At 44.1% G+C, this 19967-nt stretch overlaps 1 protein-coding gene across 3 annotated transcripts in view; it reads left to right on the top strand.

The window, feature by feature from the left end:
• Positions 1–19967, top strand: part of RRAS2 (RAS related 2) — a 52872-nt gene that overhangs the window by 27099 nt on the left and 5806 nt on the right. For 2 of the 3 annotated variants that reach the window (XR_014790915.1, XR_014790909.1), the window contains exons 2-3: positions 119–11384; positions 16810–16891. Coding sequence is in view for 1 of the 3 variants with exons in the window: in XM_084854991.1 (XP_084711117.1) it covers positions 16810–16897; positions 18599–18701; positions 19217–19325 (300 nt within the window). In the remaining 2 variants the exon portion in view is untranslated. Of the gene's footprint in view, positions 1–118; positions 11385–16809; positions 16898–18598; positions 18702–19216; positions 19326–19967 lie in introns of those variants that run through there. The other variant, XM_084854991.1, reaches the window with a different exon arrangement.

Genomic DNA, 19967 nt, shown 5'->3' with positions numbered 1-19967 from the left:
CCTAACTTTAAAAAGTGGTGTAGAAACCTTGTACGCAAGCAAGTACTTTATAATAATTCCCCTATCTCTGTCTCCAAATCCTCCTTTTAACTATCCCCCTTTCTGTTGTGTCTTCCAGATTATCAGTTTTTTGGCCACACATCTCTTGATCTTTAAAGCACCTAATATATTTCTAGCAAGTGTTCCAGAGATGATCACCTGAACTGATGTGGAAAACATTTTGAAATTATATGGCTTCTATTTACAGTAAACATTTACCAAATGGTCTCAGTATAAAAGGTAACTTATGAACTCAAGAGGAGACGCATTACTGCCTCATGTTGTAGTGGGAGCAGGCTTCCATCCCATGCTCCCCCCACTCTCCACTGCACAAGCAGCTTTCAACCATAATTCATGAGTGTTACTGCTCTAGAACTTCTGGAAGGAAGAGAATGGAAAATGACAGTGGGCAGGAGGACTGTAGGCAAAAGGGCAAGGAAGAAAAGGAAAGAAGGGGAGGAAGATGGATAAATGGAGGTGCCTTGAAAAGAATGGGGTTAAGGGGAGGCTGCTGTAAAAAAGGCAAACTCCATCTTAGGTATAATTAGAAAAGGAACTGAGAATAAAACTGCCAATATCATACTGCTCTTATACAAATCTGTGGTGCAACCACACTTGGAATACTCTGTACACCACACCTAAAAAAAGATATTGTAGAGCTGGAACAAGTGCAGAAAAGAGCAACTAAAATGATCAAGGGGCTGAAGCATCTCCCCTATGAGGGAAGGTTCCAACAGCTGGGATTGTTTAGCTTGGGAAAAAAGGAGGCTAAGGGGAGACATGATAGATATGTACAAAATTATGCACGATGTGGAGAAAGTGGATAGGGAGATCCCCCCCCCCCCATTATACTAGAACCTGGGATCATCCCATGGAGCTGATTGGTGGGAGATTCAGGACAGATAAAAGGAAGTCCATCACACAGCGCATACTCAAATTATGGAATTTGCTACCACAAGACGTAGTGATGGCCACCAATCTGGATGGCTTTAAAAGGGGGGTGCACAAATTCCTACTAATCCTGATGGCTCTGTGCTACCTCCAGTATCAGAGGCAGTATGCCTACGTACACCAGTTATTGGGGAACATGGGCGGGAGGGTGCTGTTGCACTCATGTCCTGCTTGTGCTGGTTGGCCACTGTGTGAACAGAATGCTAGACTAGATGGACCTTTGGTCTCATTCAGCATGGCTCTTCTTATGTTGTTATGTTTCCCCTCCCCAAAATTAAGAATTACACTATTAATTATTATTATTCTATTTCTTAACTTTTTCCCCAACAGTCGCTAGCCTCATGCACAAAAATTCAGTTCCGACTGCACAATTTTACCCCCACTGCATGAAATATGTCAAGCTGCACATTAGAATAGACTCTGATTCGGACTGGCATTTTTGAAATTCCATTGAGGCTAACTGATGTTAATCTAAAAGATTATGGACATAATAGTGTTTTGGCCCTTACGATTGCAAAGCAATACAACCGCAACAAAAGTGACGTATTTGCTTTATCTGTAAAGCAGAAAGCAGACAGAAGTGACAGAGCAAGCTTTAAATGCTAAATAGATAAAATACAGGGATGAGGAAGATGGTTTCCAGCTTCTGCTAGCACCCTGATCCCTACATGTGTGTGCACCTAAAATAAAGGCTGATTTTTTTTTCACAGAATTTCCTTTTTCTTCCTAACCTACATCTGTCAGATGTAATTAATAGTGCAAGCTTGGTTTTCAAAGGTGCAAGCTTGGTTAGTTCACAATTTACCAAGGCTGGATTTCTGCTTTACTGGAATAGAATTGTCCTTGGCATAACTTGCCAAGAGGGATGATGAGACAAAACAGACTACTCTCATAGCTCCTGTTGCCAATTATTAACCTGAGTTGCATTCTCAAGGTGTGTCTTTATCTGAGAGCATGAATTTAATGCACTGTGCATAAAGGACGTATTCTGGTCACCATTTATGTATTTTAAAAGGTATGCTTCCCAGATACATTCCTAGTGCCTTAGTTTGCAAACTGAATACTCTTGACTGCCTGTTGCACCCACCTCTATTTCCTGCACCCCCCAGACAGTCACTAGTCTGGTTGCCTATGACAAGTAGGAGTTGCCACCAGATTGGGAAGGTTATGTAAATTTGGGAGGGAACTGGTTCTCAATTTTTTTGATTGCACCCTCTCTGTTTAGGCTGTGGATGCATTTCAAACAGTGTGGGCAGGTGGTCTAGTAAAACGTCATGGGCTAGTGACTCTTGTGAACTTACTGTCAAGGCAGCTCAAAAAATGTTCTTCAGAGAAGTAGAATGCTGATTTCAATTTATTTGGATTAATCTGGAATAAATTTAGATCTATATACTGATGGATATGTATCTGAAGCGAGGGATACATTCACAGAAAGGGAACTTGAATGTGTGTGCGTGCATACTGGTGGGAATCCTTCTCCATGAGGCAGGCTTAGGTTTGAGGTTTGGCTTCTGATATGTCTCCTGTGCCACCAGCTTGAGGACCAAGGGTGAGTGGGAGGCTACGTTCCCTTCTCCCAGGAAGAACATCATGGCAGGGGAGAGACCCAACCTGGTCTCATCCATCAGCCACAGGAGAGCAGCTGCAGGGAGCTTGTGCCCTCTGCCGTTAGAACACCTTTAAGAACTTCATAACTAAGAACTAGTGCCTCAGTTTGCCTTTTCCTCCTCTCTCCCAATCCCTTTTCCTTTTGTATTTTGTCTGCTTTTCAGGTTTATGGGTTTAAAAAATTGTATTATTAATCTTCATCAGCTGCTCTGGGAGACTTTTCTGGTAGAACAGTAGGGTTCAAAGGCTTTAGATTAATATCTGGATATGGCTCTGAAACTCATTCCATTTACCCAAGTGCTTCATACTGAGAAAAACCTGGAAAGAGCAATCCTATATGTTCCTCAGTTCATTTTTTGTAATGCAGAGGAGTCCCCCACCCTCTTTGCGAGAACCATAAGAGTAGCCCTGCGGGGGGGGGGGAGCATGTGCTGCTTTTCTAACACCCCTTCCTAAATTAATTGGAAGCAGGCCTGTAGCTGGGGGGCAGGGCTCCCCCCCTTAATTTTCTCTGCCCCCCTAAAATTTTTTAGAACCAAATAATTAAAGTAGCTTCAGCAGAGGAGATTGTTACCTTGTTGTGGTGCTGGAGCTTGAGCACCTCAATGACGTCATGAGCTAAACTGTGAAGGGACACCCAAGACGGGAAGGTCATGGCAGAGAGGTCAGACTAAATATGATCCCTGGGGAAGGAAACGTAAACCCACCCCAGTATTCTTGCCATGTAAACTAAATGGATCAGTACAACCAGAGATATGTCGGTATACCATCGGAAAATGGGACTTCCAGATCGGAAGATGGTCAAAATGCTACTGGGGAGGAACAGAGGATAAGTTCAACTAGCCCCAGATGTGATGACACAGCTAGCTCGAAGCCAAAAGGACAGCTAGCAGCCGATGGTGCTTGGTGGTGAATGACGAATCCGATGTTCTAAAGATCAACACGCCATAGGAACCTGGAATGTAAGATCTATGAGCCAGGGCAAATTGGATGTGGTTATTGGGGAGATGTCAAGATTAAATATAGACATTTTGGGTGTCAGTGAACTGAAATGGACTAGAATGGGCCACTTCACATCAAATGACCACCAGATCTACTTCTGTGGACAAGAGGACCACAGAAGAAATGGAGTAGCCTTCATAATTAATAATAAAGTGGCTAAAGCAGTGCTTGGATACAATCCAAAAAATGACAGAATGATCTCAATTCGAATTCAGGGTAAGCCATTTAACATCACAGTGATCCAAATATACGCCCCAACCACCGATGCTGAAGAAGCAGAAGTAGATCAGTTCTATGAGGATCTGCAGCACCTACTGGATAGTATGCCAAAAAAAGATGTTACTTTCATTATAGGAGACTGGAATGCTAAGGTGGGTAGTCAAACGACACCTGGAATTACAGGCAAGCATGGTCTGGGAGAACAAAATGAAGCAGGACATAGGCTGGTAGAATTTTGCCAAGACAACTCACTGTGCATAACAAACACTCTCTTCCAACAACCTAAGAGACGACTTTATACATGGACTTCACCAGACGGTCGACACCGAAATCAGATTGACTACATCCTTTGTAGCCAAAGGTGGTGGACATCTATGCAGTTGGTAAAAACAAGACCTGGAGCTGATTGTAGTTCAGATCACGAACGTCTTATTGCACAATTTAGAATCAGACGAAAGAGAATAGGGAAGACCCACAGATCAGTTAGATATGAGCTCACTAATATTCCTCATGAATATGCAGTGGAGGTGAAGAATAGATTGAAGGGACTAGATTTAGTAGATAGGGTCCTGGAAGAACTATGGACAGAAGTTCACAACATTGTTCAGGAGGCGGCAACAAAAAACGTCCCAAAGAAAAAGAAAACCAAGAAGGCAAGATGGCTGTCTGCTGAGACACTGGAAGCGGCCCAAGAAAGAAGGAAAGCAAAAGGCAACAGTGATAGGGGGAGATATGCCCAATTAAATGCCAAATTCCAGAGGTTAGCCAGGAGAGATAAGGAATTATTTTTAAACAAGCAATGCGCGGAAGCGGAAGAAGATAACAGAATAGGAAGGACAAGAGACCTTTTCCAGAAAATTAGAAACTTTGGAGGTGAATTCCGGGCAAAAATGGGTATGATCAAAAACAAAGATGGCAAGGACCTAACAGAAGCAGAAGAGATCAAGAAAAGGTGGCAAGAATATACGGAAGATCTGTATAGGAAGGATAATAATATTGGGGATAGATTTGATGGTGTGGTCAGTGAGCTAGAGCCAGACATCCTGAAGAGAGAGGTTGAATGGGCCTTAAGAAGCATTGCTAATAACAAGGCAGCAAGAGATGACGGTATCCCAGCTGAACTGTTTAAACTCTTGCAAGATGATGCTGTCAAGATGATGCATGCCATATGCCAGCAAATTTGGAAAACACAAGAATGGCCAACAGATTGGAAAAAATCAACTTATATCATCATACCAAAAAAGGGAAGCACCAAAGAATGTTCAAACTATCGAACAGTGGCACTTATTTCACATGCCAGTAAGGTAATGCTCAAGATCTTGCAAGGTAGACTCCAGCAATTCATGGAACGAGAATTGCCAGATGTACAAGCTGTGTTTCGAAAAGGCAGAGGAACTAGAGACCAAATTGCCAATATCCGCTGGATAATGGAGAAAGCCAGGGTGTTTCAGAAAAACATCTATTTCTGTTTTATTGACTATTCTAAAGCCTTTGACTGTGTGGATCATAACAAATTGAGGCAAGTTCTTGGTGGGATGGGGATACCAAGTCATCTTGTCTGCCTCCTGAGGAATCTGTATAACGACCAAGTAGCAACGGTAAGAACAGACCACGGAACAATTGACTGGTTTAAGATTGGGAAAGGAGTATGGCAGGGTTGTATACTCTCACCCCACCTATTCAACTTGTACGCAGAACACATCATGCGACGTGCTGGGCTTGATGAGTCCCAGTATTAGGGAAAAGGCGGGATATAAATAATAATAATAAGGCTGGAGTTAAAATCGCTGGAAGAAACATTAACAATCTCCGATATGCAGATGATACCGCTTTGATGGCTGAAAGCGAGGAGGAGCTGAGGAACCCAATGACAAAGGTGAAAGAAGAAAGTGCAAAAGCTGGGTTGCAGTTAAACCTCAAAAAAAACCAAGATTATGGCAACCAGCTTGATTGATAACTGGCAGATAGAGGGAGAAAACATGGAGGCAGTGACAGACTTTGTTACTGCAGATGCTGACTGCAGCCAGGAAATCAGAAGACGTTTAGTTCTTGGGAGGAGAGCAATGACAAATCTTGATAAAATAGTGAAGAGCAGAGACATCACACTGACAACAAAGGTCTGCATAGTTAAAGCAATGGTATCCCCCGTCATAACCTATGGCTGCGAGAGCTGAACCATAAGGAAGGCTGAGCGGAGGAAGATAGATTGTTGGGGGACTTCAACGTACATTCGGAGGCCATCCTCACAGGAGCACCTCGGGACTTCATGGAGACCATGGCCTCCTGGGAGCTGCACCATATTCTAACTGGGCCCACCCATGTAGCCGGTCATGCACTAGACCTTGTGTTTGTTTCTGGAGAAGCGGGGAGTGATCTGGAAGTCGGGGGTATATCCACCACCCCCTTGTCATGGTCAGATCACTATCTGGTGATGTTGGACTTCTCGGTTCCACAACCCCTCCGCAGGGGTGGAGGACCCATTAAAATGGTCCGCCCCAGGCGTCTTATGGATCCAAATGGATTCCTGAACGCGCTTGGGGATTCTCTGGGGCATGCCAACGGCCACTCGGTCGAGACCCTGGTGGGTGGCTGGAATGCCGCAATCACGGGGGCATTAGATCGGGTGGCTCCGAAACGCCCTCTCCCCCTGAACAGGGCTCGGACTGCACCATGGTTCAATCCGCGGTTACGAGCTCTGAAACAGGAGGTGAGACGGCTAGAGCGCCGGTGGCGGAAGTCTCGCTCCAAAGATGATCAGACACGGGCTAGAGCTATATCTTCAGCCTATCACATGGCGGTGAAGGCAGCAAAAAAGGAATATTATGCTGCCTCCATCGCGTCTGCAGAGTGCTGCCCCAGGAGGCTGTTCCAAGTGGTCCGGAGCCTGGTCGGTCCTGTGGCTCCGGAACCACTGGAGCATTCTAAGGCCTCCTCTGAGGCTTTGGCAAGGCACTTTGCAGATAAAATTGATCAGATTAGGTGTGTTACTCTGCACACTGTGGATACAGTTAGTGAGCAAGAGGCGGCCTGTGGCAAACCGGTTTTGTGGGATCGGTTCCAGCTTCTTCCTCCTGATGAAGTGGACAAGGTGCTTTCATCTGTAAGGCCGACCACCTGCTTACTTGATCCTTGCCCATCTTGGCTCATTATGAGCTGCAGAGAGAGACTGGGTGAGGGGATCAAGGCGGTGGTGAACGCCTCCCTTGAGGAGGGAGTGATGCCATCAGCCCTCAAGGAGGCAGTGATAAGACCGCTCTTAAAGAAGCCCTCCTTGGATCCTCAAGTTCTGAACAACTTTCGCCCAGTCTCAAATCTGCCATTTTTGGGCAAGGTGATTGAGCGGGTGGTGGCAGTGCAGTTGAAGGCACATTTGGAAGAAACTGATTATCTAGACCCATTTCAGTCGGGCTTCAGGCCTGGGCATGGGACAGAAACGGCCTTGGTCGCCTTGGTGGATGATATGAGGAGGGCTCTGGATAGGGGTTACCTTCCTTGTTCTCCTCGACCTCTCAGCGGCTTTTGATACCGTTGACCACGGTATCCTCCTGGACCGCCTGGAGGGGTTGGGCATTGGAGACACTGTATTGCGGTGGTTCCGGTCCTTCCTCTCCGGCAGGTACCAGAGGGTAGCACTGGGAGAGGAGGTTTCGGACCCATGGCCACTTACTTGTGGGGTGCCACAGGGTTCCATCCTCTCCCCGATGCTATTTAACATCTATGTGAAGCCACTGGGGGCTATCATCAGGAGGTTTGGGGTGCAGTGTCATCAATATGCGGATGACATGCAGCTCTACCTCTCATTCAAATCTTCACCAAGGTTGGCCGTAGAATCCCTGTCCAAATGTCTGGAGACGGTGAGTGGCTGGATGGGGAGGAATAAGCTGAAGCTGAACCCTGACAAGACCGAGGTACTTTTGGTGGGAGACAAGAGGAGGCTGGGGGATGTTGACCTGGTGTTGAATGGGGTACGGCTACCCTTGAAAGACCAGGTCCGCAGCCTGGGGGTCATTTTGGACTCCCAGCTGTCCATGGAGGCTCAGGTGTCAGCTGTGAGCCGGACAGCGCTGTATCAACTCCATCTGATACGGCGGCTGCGCCCCTTCCTTCCCGACCATCTGCTCCCATCGGTAGTACATGCCCTGGTCTCCTCTCGTTTAGACTACTGTAATGCGCTCTACGTGGGGTTACCCTTGAAGATGGTTCGGAAGCTGCAGCTGGTACAGAACGCGGCGGCTCGCCTGATTAAAGGCAGCCGCCGGCGAGATCACATCACTCCAGTGCTGAAGGAGTTGCACTGGTTACCAGTTGTTTTCCGGGCCAAATTCAAGGTGTTGGTTTTGACCTTTAAAACCCTATATGGTTCCGGCCCAGCCTATCTTAAGGAGCGCCTCCAGCAACACCAGACAGGCCGCTTAACAAGATCAGCCTCGGATGGCCTTCTCTCTGTCCCATCAGCCAGGACAGCTAGACTGGTGGGGACGAAGGAGAGGGCCTTCTCTGTGGTGGCCCCCACTCTGTGGAACTCCCTCCCTAGGGAACTCCGTCATGCCCCCTCTTTAATGAGCTTCCGTCGTGCATTAAAAACGTGGTTGTTCAGGCAGGCATTTGGGGTGGGTTAGGGTATTTAAAAAAAAAATTATGGTAAAATTTTATTGTTTTAAATTGTTTTATGGTGGGTTGTACATCGCCCAGAGTGGCTGGGTGACCAGTCAGATGGGCGATTAATAAATTTAATAAATTAATAAATAAATAAATAGATGCTTTTGAACTGTGGTGCTGGAGGAAAATTCTGAGAGTGCCTTGGACTGCAAGAAGATCAAACCAGTCCATATTCCAGGAAATAAAGCCAGACTGCTCACTTGAGGGAAGGATATTAAAGGCAAAACTGAAGTACTTTGGCCACATCATGAGAAGACAGGATACCCTGGAGAAGATGCTGATGCTAGGGAAAGTGGAAGGCAAAAGGAAGAGGGGCCAACCAAGGGCAAGATGATTGGATGATATTCTGGAGGTGACGGACTCAACCTTGGGGGAGCTGAGGGTGGCGACAGCTGACAGGAAGCTCTGGTGTGGGCTGGTCCATGAAGTCACAAAGAGTTGGAAGTGATTGAACGAATAAACAATAATTAAAGTAGAGCTTACAATGTTGTCTTTAAAAGGCCTGCAAACCAGATGAACTGCCCCTTTTTTTTCTCCCCCCCCCCCGAACTTTTAGGCTGGCTACTGGCCTGATTAGAAGCTTGGGAGCTTGTCATTCTGTAAGTTGGGTTAGAGGGAGATAAGGAGTTGATATACGTAATGTTTGTTCCAGCTTTTAATGGCTAACAGAGCATAAAGCAGCAGCCTCAAATTGTTGTTTCAGTGCATAATGCTGATTATGTGTTTTCTTCTTAAGTATATTTAAACTGTTTAAGCTGTCATAAAATGGGGAGAGATGTGGGCTTGAGGTAAGACACATAATTGTTGTTCTTGTAATAGAATGAATCTGATTTCTTAGAACCCGGGTGTCAAGTTGTAGTGTCTTGTCTCTTGCCATTCTCATGCTGATCTGAAAAACAAAATGCAAACATTGCAACACATTATTTTTGACAGACTGTTCACTGTTTGAAATCCCTGTAACTTTGAAGTTGCCTTAAAATATTAAAGGTTGTGGTGCTTGCTAACTCTAAAAATACGGGTTCTCCTGCCATTTATATGGTTTATACTTTAAATGAGGTATAAGGGAAAGTTCTGCCTGAAGCAATATGCATTACGTTATTTTGGGGTGTATGTGTAGATAGACAGACAGACAGACAGACAGATATAGATATAAATGGTCTTTCTCTGGTTTTGGTAAGGGCCCTATGTAGTCAGCCTAATTTAGCTTAGTTTAGCTTCTGGACAATTATGCATGTGTCTTTTGGTTGCATGCCACTGTGACAGTAACTTTGCCTGAAGATGAGAAAAGGCTTGCTTTATGGCAAAGCTCTTGGGTGGGGTGGGAGGAGTGAACTTGAGATCAATGAGAGAGAATCACTTTGTTTTTACATCGACTTTGAGCTGGAGTTGGAGGGGGTAGTATTAATATAGCTATTAATTGTGTTGAAGCTGAAGTCTTTCCCCAAAGTTCTGTGTCTCAAGTAGAGAATGTTAAAGTCTGAGCATTACTGTAGGGACTGGAGTGGATGGAGAACATGCTAGTGTTGATAAGAACAAAGTCTGCAGGGTAGATTAACAGAATATATTAAGTAGCTTCAAAATGTATAAATACCAGAAATTATTATTTGGCTTAAAATTGCTGTCAGTTTAAAACAAATCAAGGAAAACAATTACTGAAGTTTAAGCTAGAGATACCACTTTCTAAGCTAATTTAAGGAGTTAAAAAAAAAAAATTAGCCCAGGCTTGAAAATAAGTTCACAAAGACTAGTGTATACTGTTTTTTGTAGCTTGCCTACTGATGCATATGTGAATATTTAAAGCTGCATTTTTGAACAAAGCTTGCACCAGTCCTTCCAATCAGATGGCCTCCAGATGTGTTGGAGCACAACTCCTGTCATTAGCAGCCAGTGGCCATTCTGGAAGGCACTAGATTGGGGAAGGCTGCCTTAAACCTTAAAGTTTAAAACTTTAGCTGTTCTGTGATCACAAAATGAAAAGGGAAGGAGAATTAACTTCAAAAGAGCCCAGAGGCGTTGACAGAAAAACAATGGCCCCAGTTTTGCATAAGAGCTTCTCATTGCTTGTTTCCCCTGCATTGTAACTCGCTGAGGGTGAAAGAGGAGAGTGCAAAAGCTGGTTTGAAACTCAACATTAAAAAAACGAAGATCATGGCATCTGGCCCCATCACTTCCTGGCATATAGAAGGGGAAGAAATGGAAGCAGTGACAGATTTTACTTTCTTGGGCTCCAAGATCACCGCAGACGGTGACTGTAGCCATGAAATTAAAAGATGCTTGCTCCTTGGGAGGAAAGCGATGGCAAACCTAGACAGCATAGTAAGCAGAGACATCCCCTTGCCAACAAAGGTCCGTCTAATCAAAGCTATGGTTTTCCCAGTAGTAATGTATGGCTGTGAGAGCTGGACTATAAGGAAGGCTGAGTGCCGAAGAATTGATGCTTTCGAACTTTGGTGCTGGAGAAGACTCTTACGAGTCCCCTGGACTGCAAGGAGGTCAAATCAGTCCATCCTAAAGGAAATCAACCCTGAGTGCTCCTTGGAAGGACAGATACTGAAGGTGAAGCTCCAATATTTTGGCCACCTAATGCGAAGAGAAAACTCTCTGGAAAAGACCCTGATGCTGGGAAAGACTGAAGGCAAAAGGAGAAGGGGACGGCAGATGATGAGATGGCTAGATAGCATCACCGATGCAATGAATATGAACTTGAGCACACTCCGGGAGAGAGTGCAGGACAGGAAGGCCTGGCGTGCTATGGTCCATGGGGTCATGAAGAGTCGGACACGACTGAATGACTGAACAACAACAAAGACAAAACAAATTCTTTGACTGATGTGAAGAGCTTTGCCAGTGAACATGCATATCTCCCTCTTTCCTTGAGTCCTCCCACCGCCACCTTCGCATTCAAGGTATAATTTGCTAGAATTCAGACCAGAAGTTTGTTTTTACTGCCAGGGTCAGCTCAAGAAGTTATGAGGTAATAGTCCCTGAATAGTAAAGTACCTTTTTGTACTCGCAAAATTTAACAATAAGCCATGTTTGGACTGTTTTCTCCTAAGGCAGCTACTGTTTGTACAGCAAATGCAAATGACTACTAAGAGTTTGCATCACACCTTTCATGTGGTTTAGGGAGTATGTCTGGATCCAGCACAGCTAAGTGGCAACTGTGGCTGGGAGTCAGTTTTCAGCAGCTTCGATTGGTACACCAGCTGCATCCCTTTCTGGAGAAACCACACCTGGCCACAGTGATCATACTCTAGTTGTGGCCTGATCAGACTGTTCTAATGTGTTCTGTTTGGGGCTGTCTTTAAGAAGTGTCCAGAAACGTCAGTTGGTTCAGAATATGGCAGCCTTATTATGTGGTAGAAGGTGGATAATAGTTCTGCTCTAGGCTGCACTAGTTTCTAATGTGTTACTGGGCCCAATTCGAAGGGCTGATCATAACCTTTAAGGACTGAAAGGTCTGGAGCCACGGTACTATTTAAGGACCACCTCTTTCCATATGAGCCTACTCTCTGCTTGGGTGCTTTGTTTAATCAAAGTCTTGTTGATTTGTCCCTTTCCATCTGAAGTACAGTTGGTGGGGACATGAGATAGGGCCTTGGCCAGGCAACCTGGTGCCCTCCAGATGTTTTGGACTAGCACTCCCATAATCCCTGACCACTGACCGTGCAGGCTGGGGTTATGGGAGTTGTACTTCAAAACATCTGGAGGGCATCCAGTTGCCCACCCCTAGCCTTGGAATTGCAGCACCCAGACTGGAATGCCTACCTCAAAGAGCACTGTAAGTCTAGACAAGCCTTCCTCTACTTGGTACCCTCCAGATGTGTTGGATTAAAACTCCCAGTATCCCCCAGCCAGCCATGGTTTAGCCACTTGCTGACAGCACAGCAGCAAGGTGACGTTTGGCTCTTTAAGAGAGCATTTGGACTAACTTTAATTGTGCTACTGAATTGTCTTCAGTGGCTTTCTTCCTTTGGATGTTTATCTTTTTAAAAATTTGCTTCTGTCTTTTGATTATTTTTAATTTTGATATTGTAAGCTAGCTTCAAGGTTATTATTGGAAAGGTGTGGTATAAATGTTTAAATGGAACTTTCCATAGGAGGTGCACAAAGCATCCTTGTAAAATTGGCACATGTTGCGTAACACATTGAGTTATGGCAATAGTATTCTTAATGCTGTTTGGAAGTTGTAATTTGGCTAATCCAAGAATAAATTATAGTGTAAGGAATGTGTAGTTTGCACATTACCGTACCAGTATTCTCTGAAATGAGAGCTGTAGTAGAAACATCTGCTTATTTCCCTGCCCATCTGAGAATTGGCAGAACTGTTCAGCCTTTCTGGAATCATTTTAGTTCAGGCTGAGATCATGTAGCAAAGATAATTCTGGAAACATGTTTTAAAACGGAGAAGTATAGTGTTCTTCTGCATTATTCCACCCCCCACCCCCCAGATCCTACCTTCTGGTCTTAAATATTTATTTGGAATGAACTTTCAGTTCACAGAAGAAGGTTTTATGTACACATTTTATGTACGCAGTCCTGATTATCCTCAGACATGTATATACTAGAGGAAATGTAATATGTGACCACGCACACCATCTATTCTATAGCAGTCCCCATGATCGTGAAATAACTGTTCCAGGCCTCTACAACTACAGTGTTCACATCTTGTTTCTGTACTGCAAGTGGGTGTTAGTGCACACATGTACACAAAGCATTGTGAAAACCAATCCATGGTCTTGCTGATTTTGGTGCAACTTGATCCCAAGAAAGTAGGTTTAGGATTGCAGCACTACTGGAGGTAACCACTACAGTTCTTGCTTGATGTCCACTAGTGAATAGAATTCAAACAATGGTGGGCAAGAGGAATTAGAGAAGGGAACAGGCACCAGGTTCATAGGCACTAGTCATGTTGGCATTTAGAAGCTAACGGCAGAATTTTAGGTGGTGGCTTTACATACGTTCCTGAAACTCCCAGTTGACAGGTCTGAAAAGCTGTTAAACATGTTTTTCTGTTTATCAGCCCAAAGTCGTCCTGTCTCAAAGGGCATGTTTATTCAACTCCTAAACTGCTGGCTCATGTGGAGAGGCAAAGATGGCAGTTTGCAGATACTAATTTCATTGCAGCTTTGTCTATGTTGTATTGAGCACCTTCTTCAAAGCCCAGGTCTACCATCTGTAGGATACTAAACCTGGGTGAGGGAATATGTATTTCTGCCTTGGGCAGAAGATGAGACCTGTGGATCTTTTTCTGCTCCAACATACTGTAGTACTGTAGAAAAGTACAAGTGTGTGGAACTGTCATGGTGAGGCAGTTTCCAAGACTGATGCCTACTTGTTCTACTCTTGGCGAGAAGATTGCAGCCTAGTCTTTTGGATTTAGAGCTGTCTGTTCGATAAAGCAAGTAAAACTTCTAGGTACTGTACAAAAAATGTAAAAGCTCCTGCCTATAGGCTTACAACCTAATAGTAGGGTTGACACATTTTAGGGAGGAAAATGAGGTCCATCAGACTGGGGGAAACAGAGTGAATAGCTGAACAGGAACAGGAAAGGAGCTGGAAGTCATTGGGCATTCCAGTGACAGAGAGCTGCATGGAAGAAAGACACAGGTCAGGAACAGAGAAGGTAACCTTAATTGGAAAATGTGGTACGTGCAGAGTGATGGCTTCAGGGGAAAACTCACACACAAAGAGCTAGAGCAGCAAGGCTACAGAAACATCTGAAATAAAGACAAGAAGTTTTCAAGTGAGGGAAGCCAGTGAAGAAGATGGTTTGAAGAATTGACATTGGCAGTGTCAATTGGTCATAAGTAAAAAAGAGAGGAAAGAATCAAATTATGAACTGGAGGAAAACAAAGAGCAACGTTATCAAAACCCAAGAAAAAAGTGATGTTGAGAGAGAATCAGAGGCAGGTGGGAAATACAGAGGCTCAGTTTTTGCATCAGTTTGCCTTTGTATTGTTGAAGTTGGACTACTGTAATGCTCCCAGACTGCCTTTTGAAGGCTGCTTGGAAGGCTTGCCACAGAGTGGTGCCCTCCCTCCTGATTGTGGAAGCAGTTGCTTGAGTGCCTCAACATCTGCACTGGCTCCTTATTGTCTACTGATCACAAAGGTGTGGATAAGTTTCAAACGCCCATTGTGTCTGAATAGCCTGTTGCTGTTACACTATTTCTAATATCTACACAGAATGTAGACACTTGTCCTGCGAGCTTTTTAAAGTGTATGACTTTTTGTAACATGAATTGGAAGAAGGGTGAGAGGTAGGAGGTGACTGATAGCTGGCCATGTCAGGAAAGTCCCTGTCTAATAACTTGAGTGCTGAACTAATTCTGTGAATAATCCAACATCTGTTCTGAGCAGTTTAGTCAAACAACTTTGTTTAAATGACTCATTAGCACTGATTCACTATTTATGAAGTCATAGAAATGAAGCTATAAAAGGCTTCATAGTTACAGGCCTTTTGCTTGGAGAGGAGGGGCTATCACGAGTACCTACATTTTCCCTAGCTAAGCAACCTTAAGATTACTTTGACCCATTCCTTTTCCATCCACCCCAGTGTCCAAGTTATTGCTAGGTTCTGTTGTTTCACCCTTACGTTTATTTATTTAATAAGTGCCTCATAAAATACATTTCTCTAGATTTAAAATACAATACAAATAAAATCCCAATGAAAACAATCAACAATATCAAGCTAATAAACATGCCCACACAGCATAAAATATAATATTAGATATATGAGGTAAAACTGTACTGCAGTGACTAAAATAATAAAATATGTTTTAAAATACTTCAAAAGCCTGGGAGAACAGGAAAGTCTTACTCTGGCACCAAAAAGACAGCACTGCGGGTGCCAGGCGAGCTTCCCATGAGAGAGCATTCCAGAACTCATCTCATTTCATCTCCATATTCTGCCTTTTCCTCAGTATCTACAGCTGTGTTCTCTTATTTAAAGCCCTGCGTGACCATGCTTAAAATGCATCTATATCCGTGGCCTCCATGCAGAGTGGCTGTGGAATGACTTGTGTTCTCGGTATGCATAGTCATCTTGAAGCACAAGATTCAGACTTAGCAGTTGTTCCTTGCTCTGTAGCCTGGTTTTGGTGTAAAACTCTCAGGCTTGTTTCAGAGCTAAGAGTTGTGCTGCTTTTGCCCAGGGGCTGGTGCTGGCCTTGGACACTCTCACACCTGAATGAATGAATGAATGAAGGCAACGCTGTACTGTATTGGTGCTCATTTGTTAATGTTGTACTTCCTTGAATGTAGGGATGGAAAGGGAAATGGTTTCATAGGAACATAGGCAGCTGCCTTATATTGAGTCAGACCCTGGGTCCATCTAGCCCAGTATTGTCTACACTGACTGGCAACAGCTCTGCAAGGTTTCAGGCAGGATTCTTTCCTTGCCCTACCTGGAGAAGGTGGGGATCGAACCTGGGACCTTGTGCATGCAAAGCAGGTGCTCTGTCACACTGAGCTATGCCCCCTCTGCTTGACCTCTGTAGAGCTTGCGCCAGGTCCCAGAAGCCTGAAGCGGCAGCTGCTAAGCAGTGGGGAGGCTTTGCAGTGTTCTCGCTGGACCTCACAATTTCACACAAAGATGGAGAATGGATGGAGGCAGGAAAAGGGGCTCTCCTCTGAAGTTTGTCTGTTGGAATTGGGCGCATCCCTCATTGAGGTGGATTCTTTGGAAAAAATGGGAACTGGAAAATTGTCTGCTTCCCTATATTGAGTGAGATCTGGTTTAGCATATATTCTATGTTAATTTTACAGGCTCTATAAATATCTGAAGTTTGTCCAATAGTCAAAAGTATTTGAACTGAAATATCTCTTTAAGGGAGGAAAGGCAGTAATGTGCACTTAGTGTGGTATCAATGTTATATTCAAAGAAATGCAAAGCTTAACTTGAACATTTAGCTTTATTGGAATATTCATACATTTTAAGGCATGTCAACTTAATAGCATAAACTCTCCTTTGTTGTTTATTCGTTCAGTCGCTTCCGACTACACTCTCCTTACATTGTTTAAATTTTAAGGAAAAAAGCAGATAAAGGCACTGAAAGCTCACAGTTGCATTAAGCAGTAAGGGAAGCAAGATTGCTTCCTGAGGAGCACCACATGCCTGGTCATAATTCCGCCATGGATATGTCACAGGTAACAATCATATGAATATTCTGAAATGTAATTGGTCATCCGAACATAGTTCTTGCACAAGTGAAGATCATATTCATTCTCTCTGCAGACTTGACATCCTTGATGAGGAAGAGTGACTTGATGGAGTTGTGGGTCTGAAAATAACTCTGGGTTTGAACATTCTTTTCTTTTCTCTCTGCAGTCCTACTTTGTTACAGATTATGATCCGACAATTGAAGATTCTTACACAAAACAATGTGTGATAGATGACAGAGCAGCAAGGCTGGATAGTAAGTTTTCTTTTTTCTTTTGGTTTTGTCCGACTCTAGAATTTGCATTGGCTGCAGAATGTGGGAAAGATCCAATGGTGTCCATGCATTGCCACTATTGACATCACGCCAGCGTAAACCAATGGTTGTGCACTGTTGCATGCTAGCACGACAGAATTCCCAGGAAACCTGTGGTGCTAGCATGTGCTGTTGACATTGCACTTTGATTTACGCTAGCGCAACCTCAGTAACGACATTACACAGACACTGAAGGCTCCTTCCCTGTTTGCACTTGTGTCCGTACTGTTGCTGACTGTAATTTCCTTAACTACTATTGTATGTTATAAATATATAATAATATCATGTGATGTTGATGGTCTCCCTGCCTTTGTAGCAGTGGCTTCTACATCTTTATGTGGCCCAAGGGAGAAACCAGACGCACGTACATATATGTGTGAATTTGTACTAAATATGTGCTTTCCAGTTTGTCTAGAAAAGGGTGTGTGTTTTGTTTTTTTTTATTAAAGAGAGCGTGCAGCAGATGGGGGTGAAGCCTGCCCCTTCACCCACCTTCCCTTCCCACACATTGCTGCTTTAAGACCACCCCCCCGGTTCACTTCCATTTTTGAAGCCAGGCTGGGGAAAATGCCTTAAAACAGTGGGGTGTGTTGGTAAGTCAGGGGAGGGGCAGGTGTCGCTCCCATCCCCCACACGCTCTGTTTAGTCTTAAAAATGAACCATACCTCACCCCTGCTTTATAGCCGAACTGTCACACATGTGTCTAATAAATAGTCATGCATAACATGCCCTATGGTACAATCTGTGAGGACACGAGCATTTTAGAAACTTTCTACCAAAATAAGACAACTTTTAAAAACATTTTCAACCATAACTCATGTTTGGAGCATGACAGGAAGGAGATTATAGTATGAGGAGAATGTGCAGATTCATTCATTCATTCATTACATTTCTATACTGCCCAATAGCCAAAGCTCTCTTGGTGGCTCACAGAAATTAAAACCACAAAGTACAGCATAAAAACAGTATAAAATAGAAAAGCTTAAAACTACAATATAAAAATACAACCAGAATAAATCTTAGCAGCAATCCAGAGATTAAAAATACAGTATCAGATTTAAAACAGCAAAGTTAAAAGACGATAATGTTAAAATGCTGAAATGCTAGAAAAATAAAAAAGGTCTTCACCTGACACTGAAAGAGTACGATGTAGGCGCCAGGCGAACCTCTCTAGGGAGCTCATTCCACAGCTGGAGTGCCACAGTAGAAAAGGCCCTCTTCCTGGTAGCCATCTGCCTCACTTCCTTTCTCAGGGGCTCCTGGAGAAGGACCCTGAAGACGATCTAAGGGCCCAGGCAGGTATATATGGGAGGAGACGATCCTTCAGGTAGCCTGACCCCAAGCTGTTTAGGGCTTTGGAAGTGCTGGTGTTAACATTCAGTCAGGCCTGGAAATGGACTGGCAGCTGGTACGGCTTGAAAAGTACTGGCCTGATATGGTCACGGTGGCCAGTCCCCGTTAACAGTCTTGCTGCCCTGTTTTGGACCAGCTGAAGTTTCCAGACTATTTTCAAAAGCAGCCCCACATAGAACGCATCGCAGTAATCCGGATGAGAGGTTATAAGAGCATGGATAACTGTAGCTAGGCTATTCTCTTGACATACTTCATCTTGAGAAGTAAAATTAACTAGCTTTTCAACTCTAGTCCTAGATACAGCAGGCCAAGAAGAATTTGGAGCCATGCGGGAGCAGTACATGAGGACAGGGGAAGGCTTTCTGCTCGTCTTCTCAGTCACAGATAGAGGAAGGTAAGGCAAAATAAAATCCCCTGAAATGTGTATCAGTACCATGGAATCTACTTATGTTGGGGCAATAGCTAGAATAATTCCCATTGAAATGTATTTGGTCATAGCTTTGAGCATCATGACTTAATGCTAGGACTAGGGTCCAGAGAACCATTCAGCTAGTTCTGCTTGCCCAAGAGGACTGTGGGCTTGTGTTTCTTGAAAACAATGCCACATGGCAAACCACTCTTTTGAAACTGGGAGTTTCAAAAGCACTGTAGGATATCTCATAGAGATCTCAGTTTAAAAGGAAGATTTAAAAAATTCTACTGGGCAAATACAGACTCTCGGGGTGCCAAAGAATATCAGCTGTGTGTGTGTGTGTGCGTGTGTGTGTGTGTGTGTGTGTTTTCATTTCATGTCTCACCTCTGCCACAAACTTATTGTGTGTCCTTCTGCAAGGTTTTCTCTAAAGCTGTAGGCTGATAGCATGCAGTTGCTATTCTAATGTGTGTGTTTTCCTTTCCTTGTTCCTCCAGCTTTGAAGAGATCTATAAGTTTCAAAGGCAGATTCTTAGAGTAAAAGACCGTGATGAATTTCCTATGATTCTAGTTGGTAATAAAGCAGACTTGGACCTTCAAAGACAGGTAAAATATTTGACAGTAGTTAAATTCTGGAATGACCTGGGTTTCCCCTTCTTATGGGGTATGACCATAGCTCTGTGGTACAGCATGTACCACAGAGGTTCAGTGCCCCAGGTTCAGTCCCTTGCATCTCCATGTATCGCTAGAGAAGCTTCTTGTTTGAAACCCTGGGAAGCTGCTTCCAGATAGTGTGGACAAGACAGAGCTAGATAGAGCTGTGCTCTTTATTTATTAATTTATTATTGCATTTATATCCCGCCTTTTTTCCTCTTGCAAGGAACCCAAGGCAGCTTACATTATCCTCCTCCTCTCCATTTTATCCTCACAACAACAACCCTGTGAGGTAGGTTGGGCTGAGAGTATGTGACTGGCCCAAAGTCGCCCAGTGAGTTTCCATGGCCGAGTGGGGGCTAGAACCCGGATCTCCCAGCTCCCAGTCCAACACTCTTGCTACTACACCACACTGGCTCTTGACTTGATATAAGGCAGCTACCCAGCCGACTACTTCAAGCAGGTGTAATATGGCATCAGTGGAAGTTGGCCATGGCAGCATCTGCCGTAATCGAATAGATTTGGCCCTTCTTGTTAAACCATGGACAGAACCATTGCTGTGGTTTACTCCCTTTAGAAAAGACCATTCTTTTT

Source organism: Heloderma suspectum, chromosome 1 (genome assembly GCF_057233095.1).
Source record: "Heloderma suspectum isolate Gila_16-S chromosome 1, 16-S_ref, whole genome shotgun sequence".
NCBI classification, from domain to species: Eukaryota; Metazoa; Chordata; class Lepidosauria; order Squamata; family Helodermatidae; genus Heloderma; species Heloderma suspectum.
This window is presented reverse-complemented; position numbering and strand designations above follow the sequence as displayed.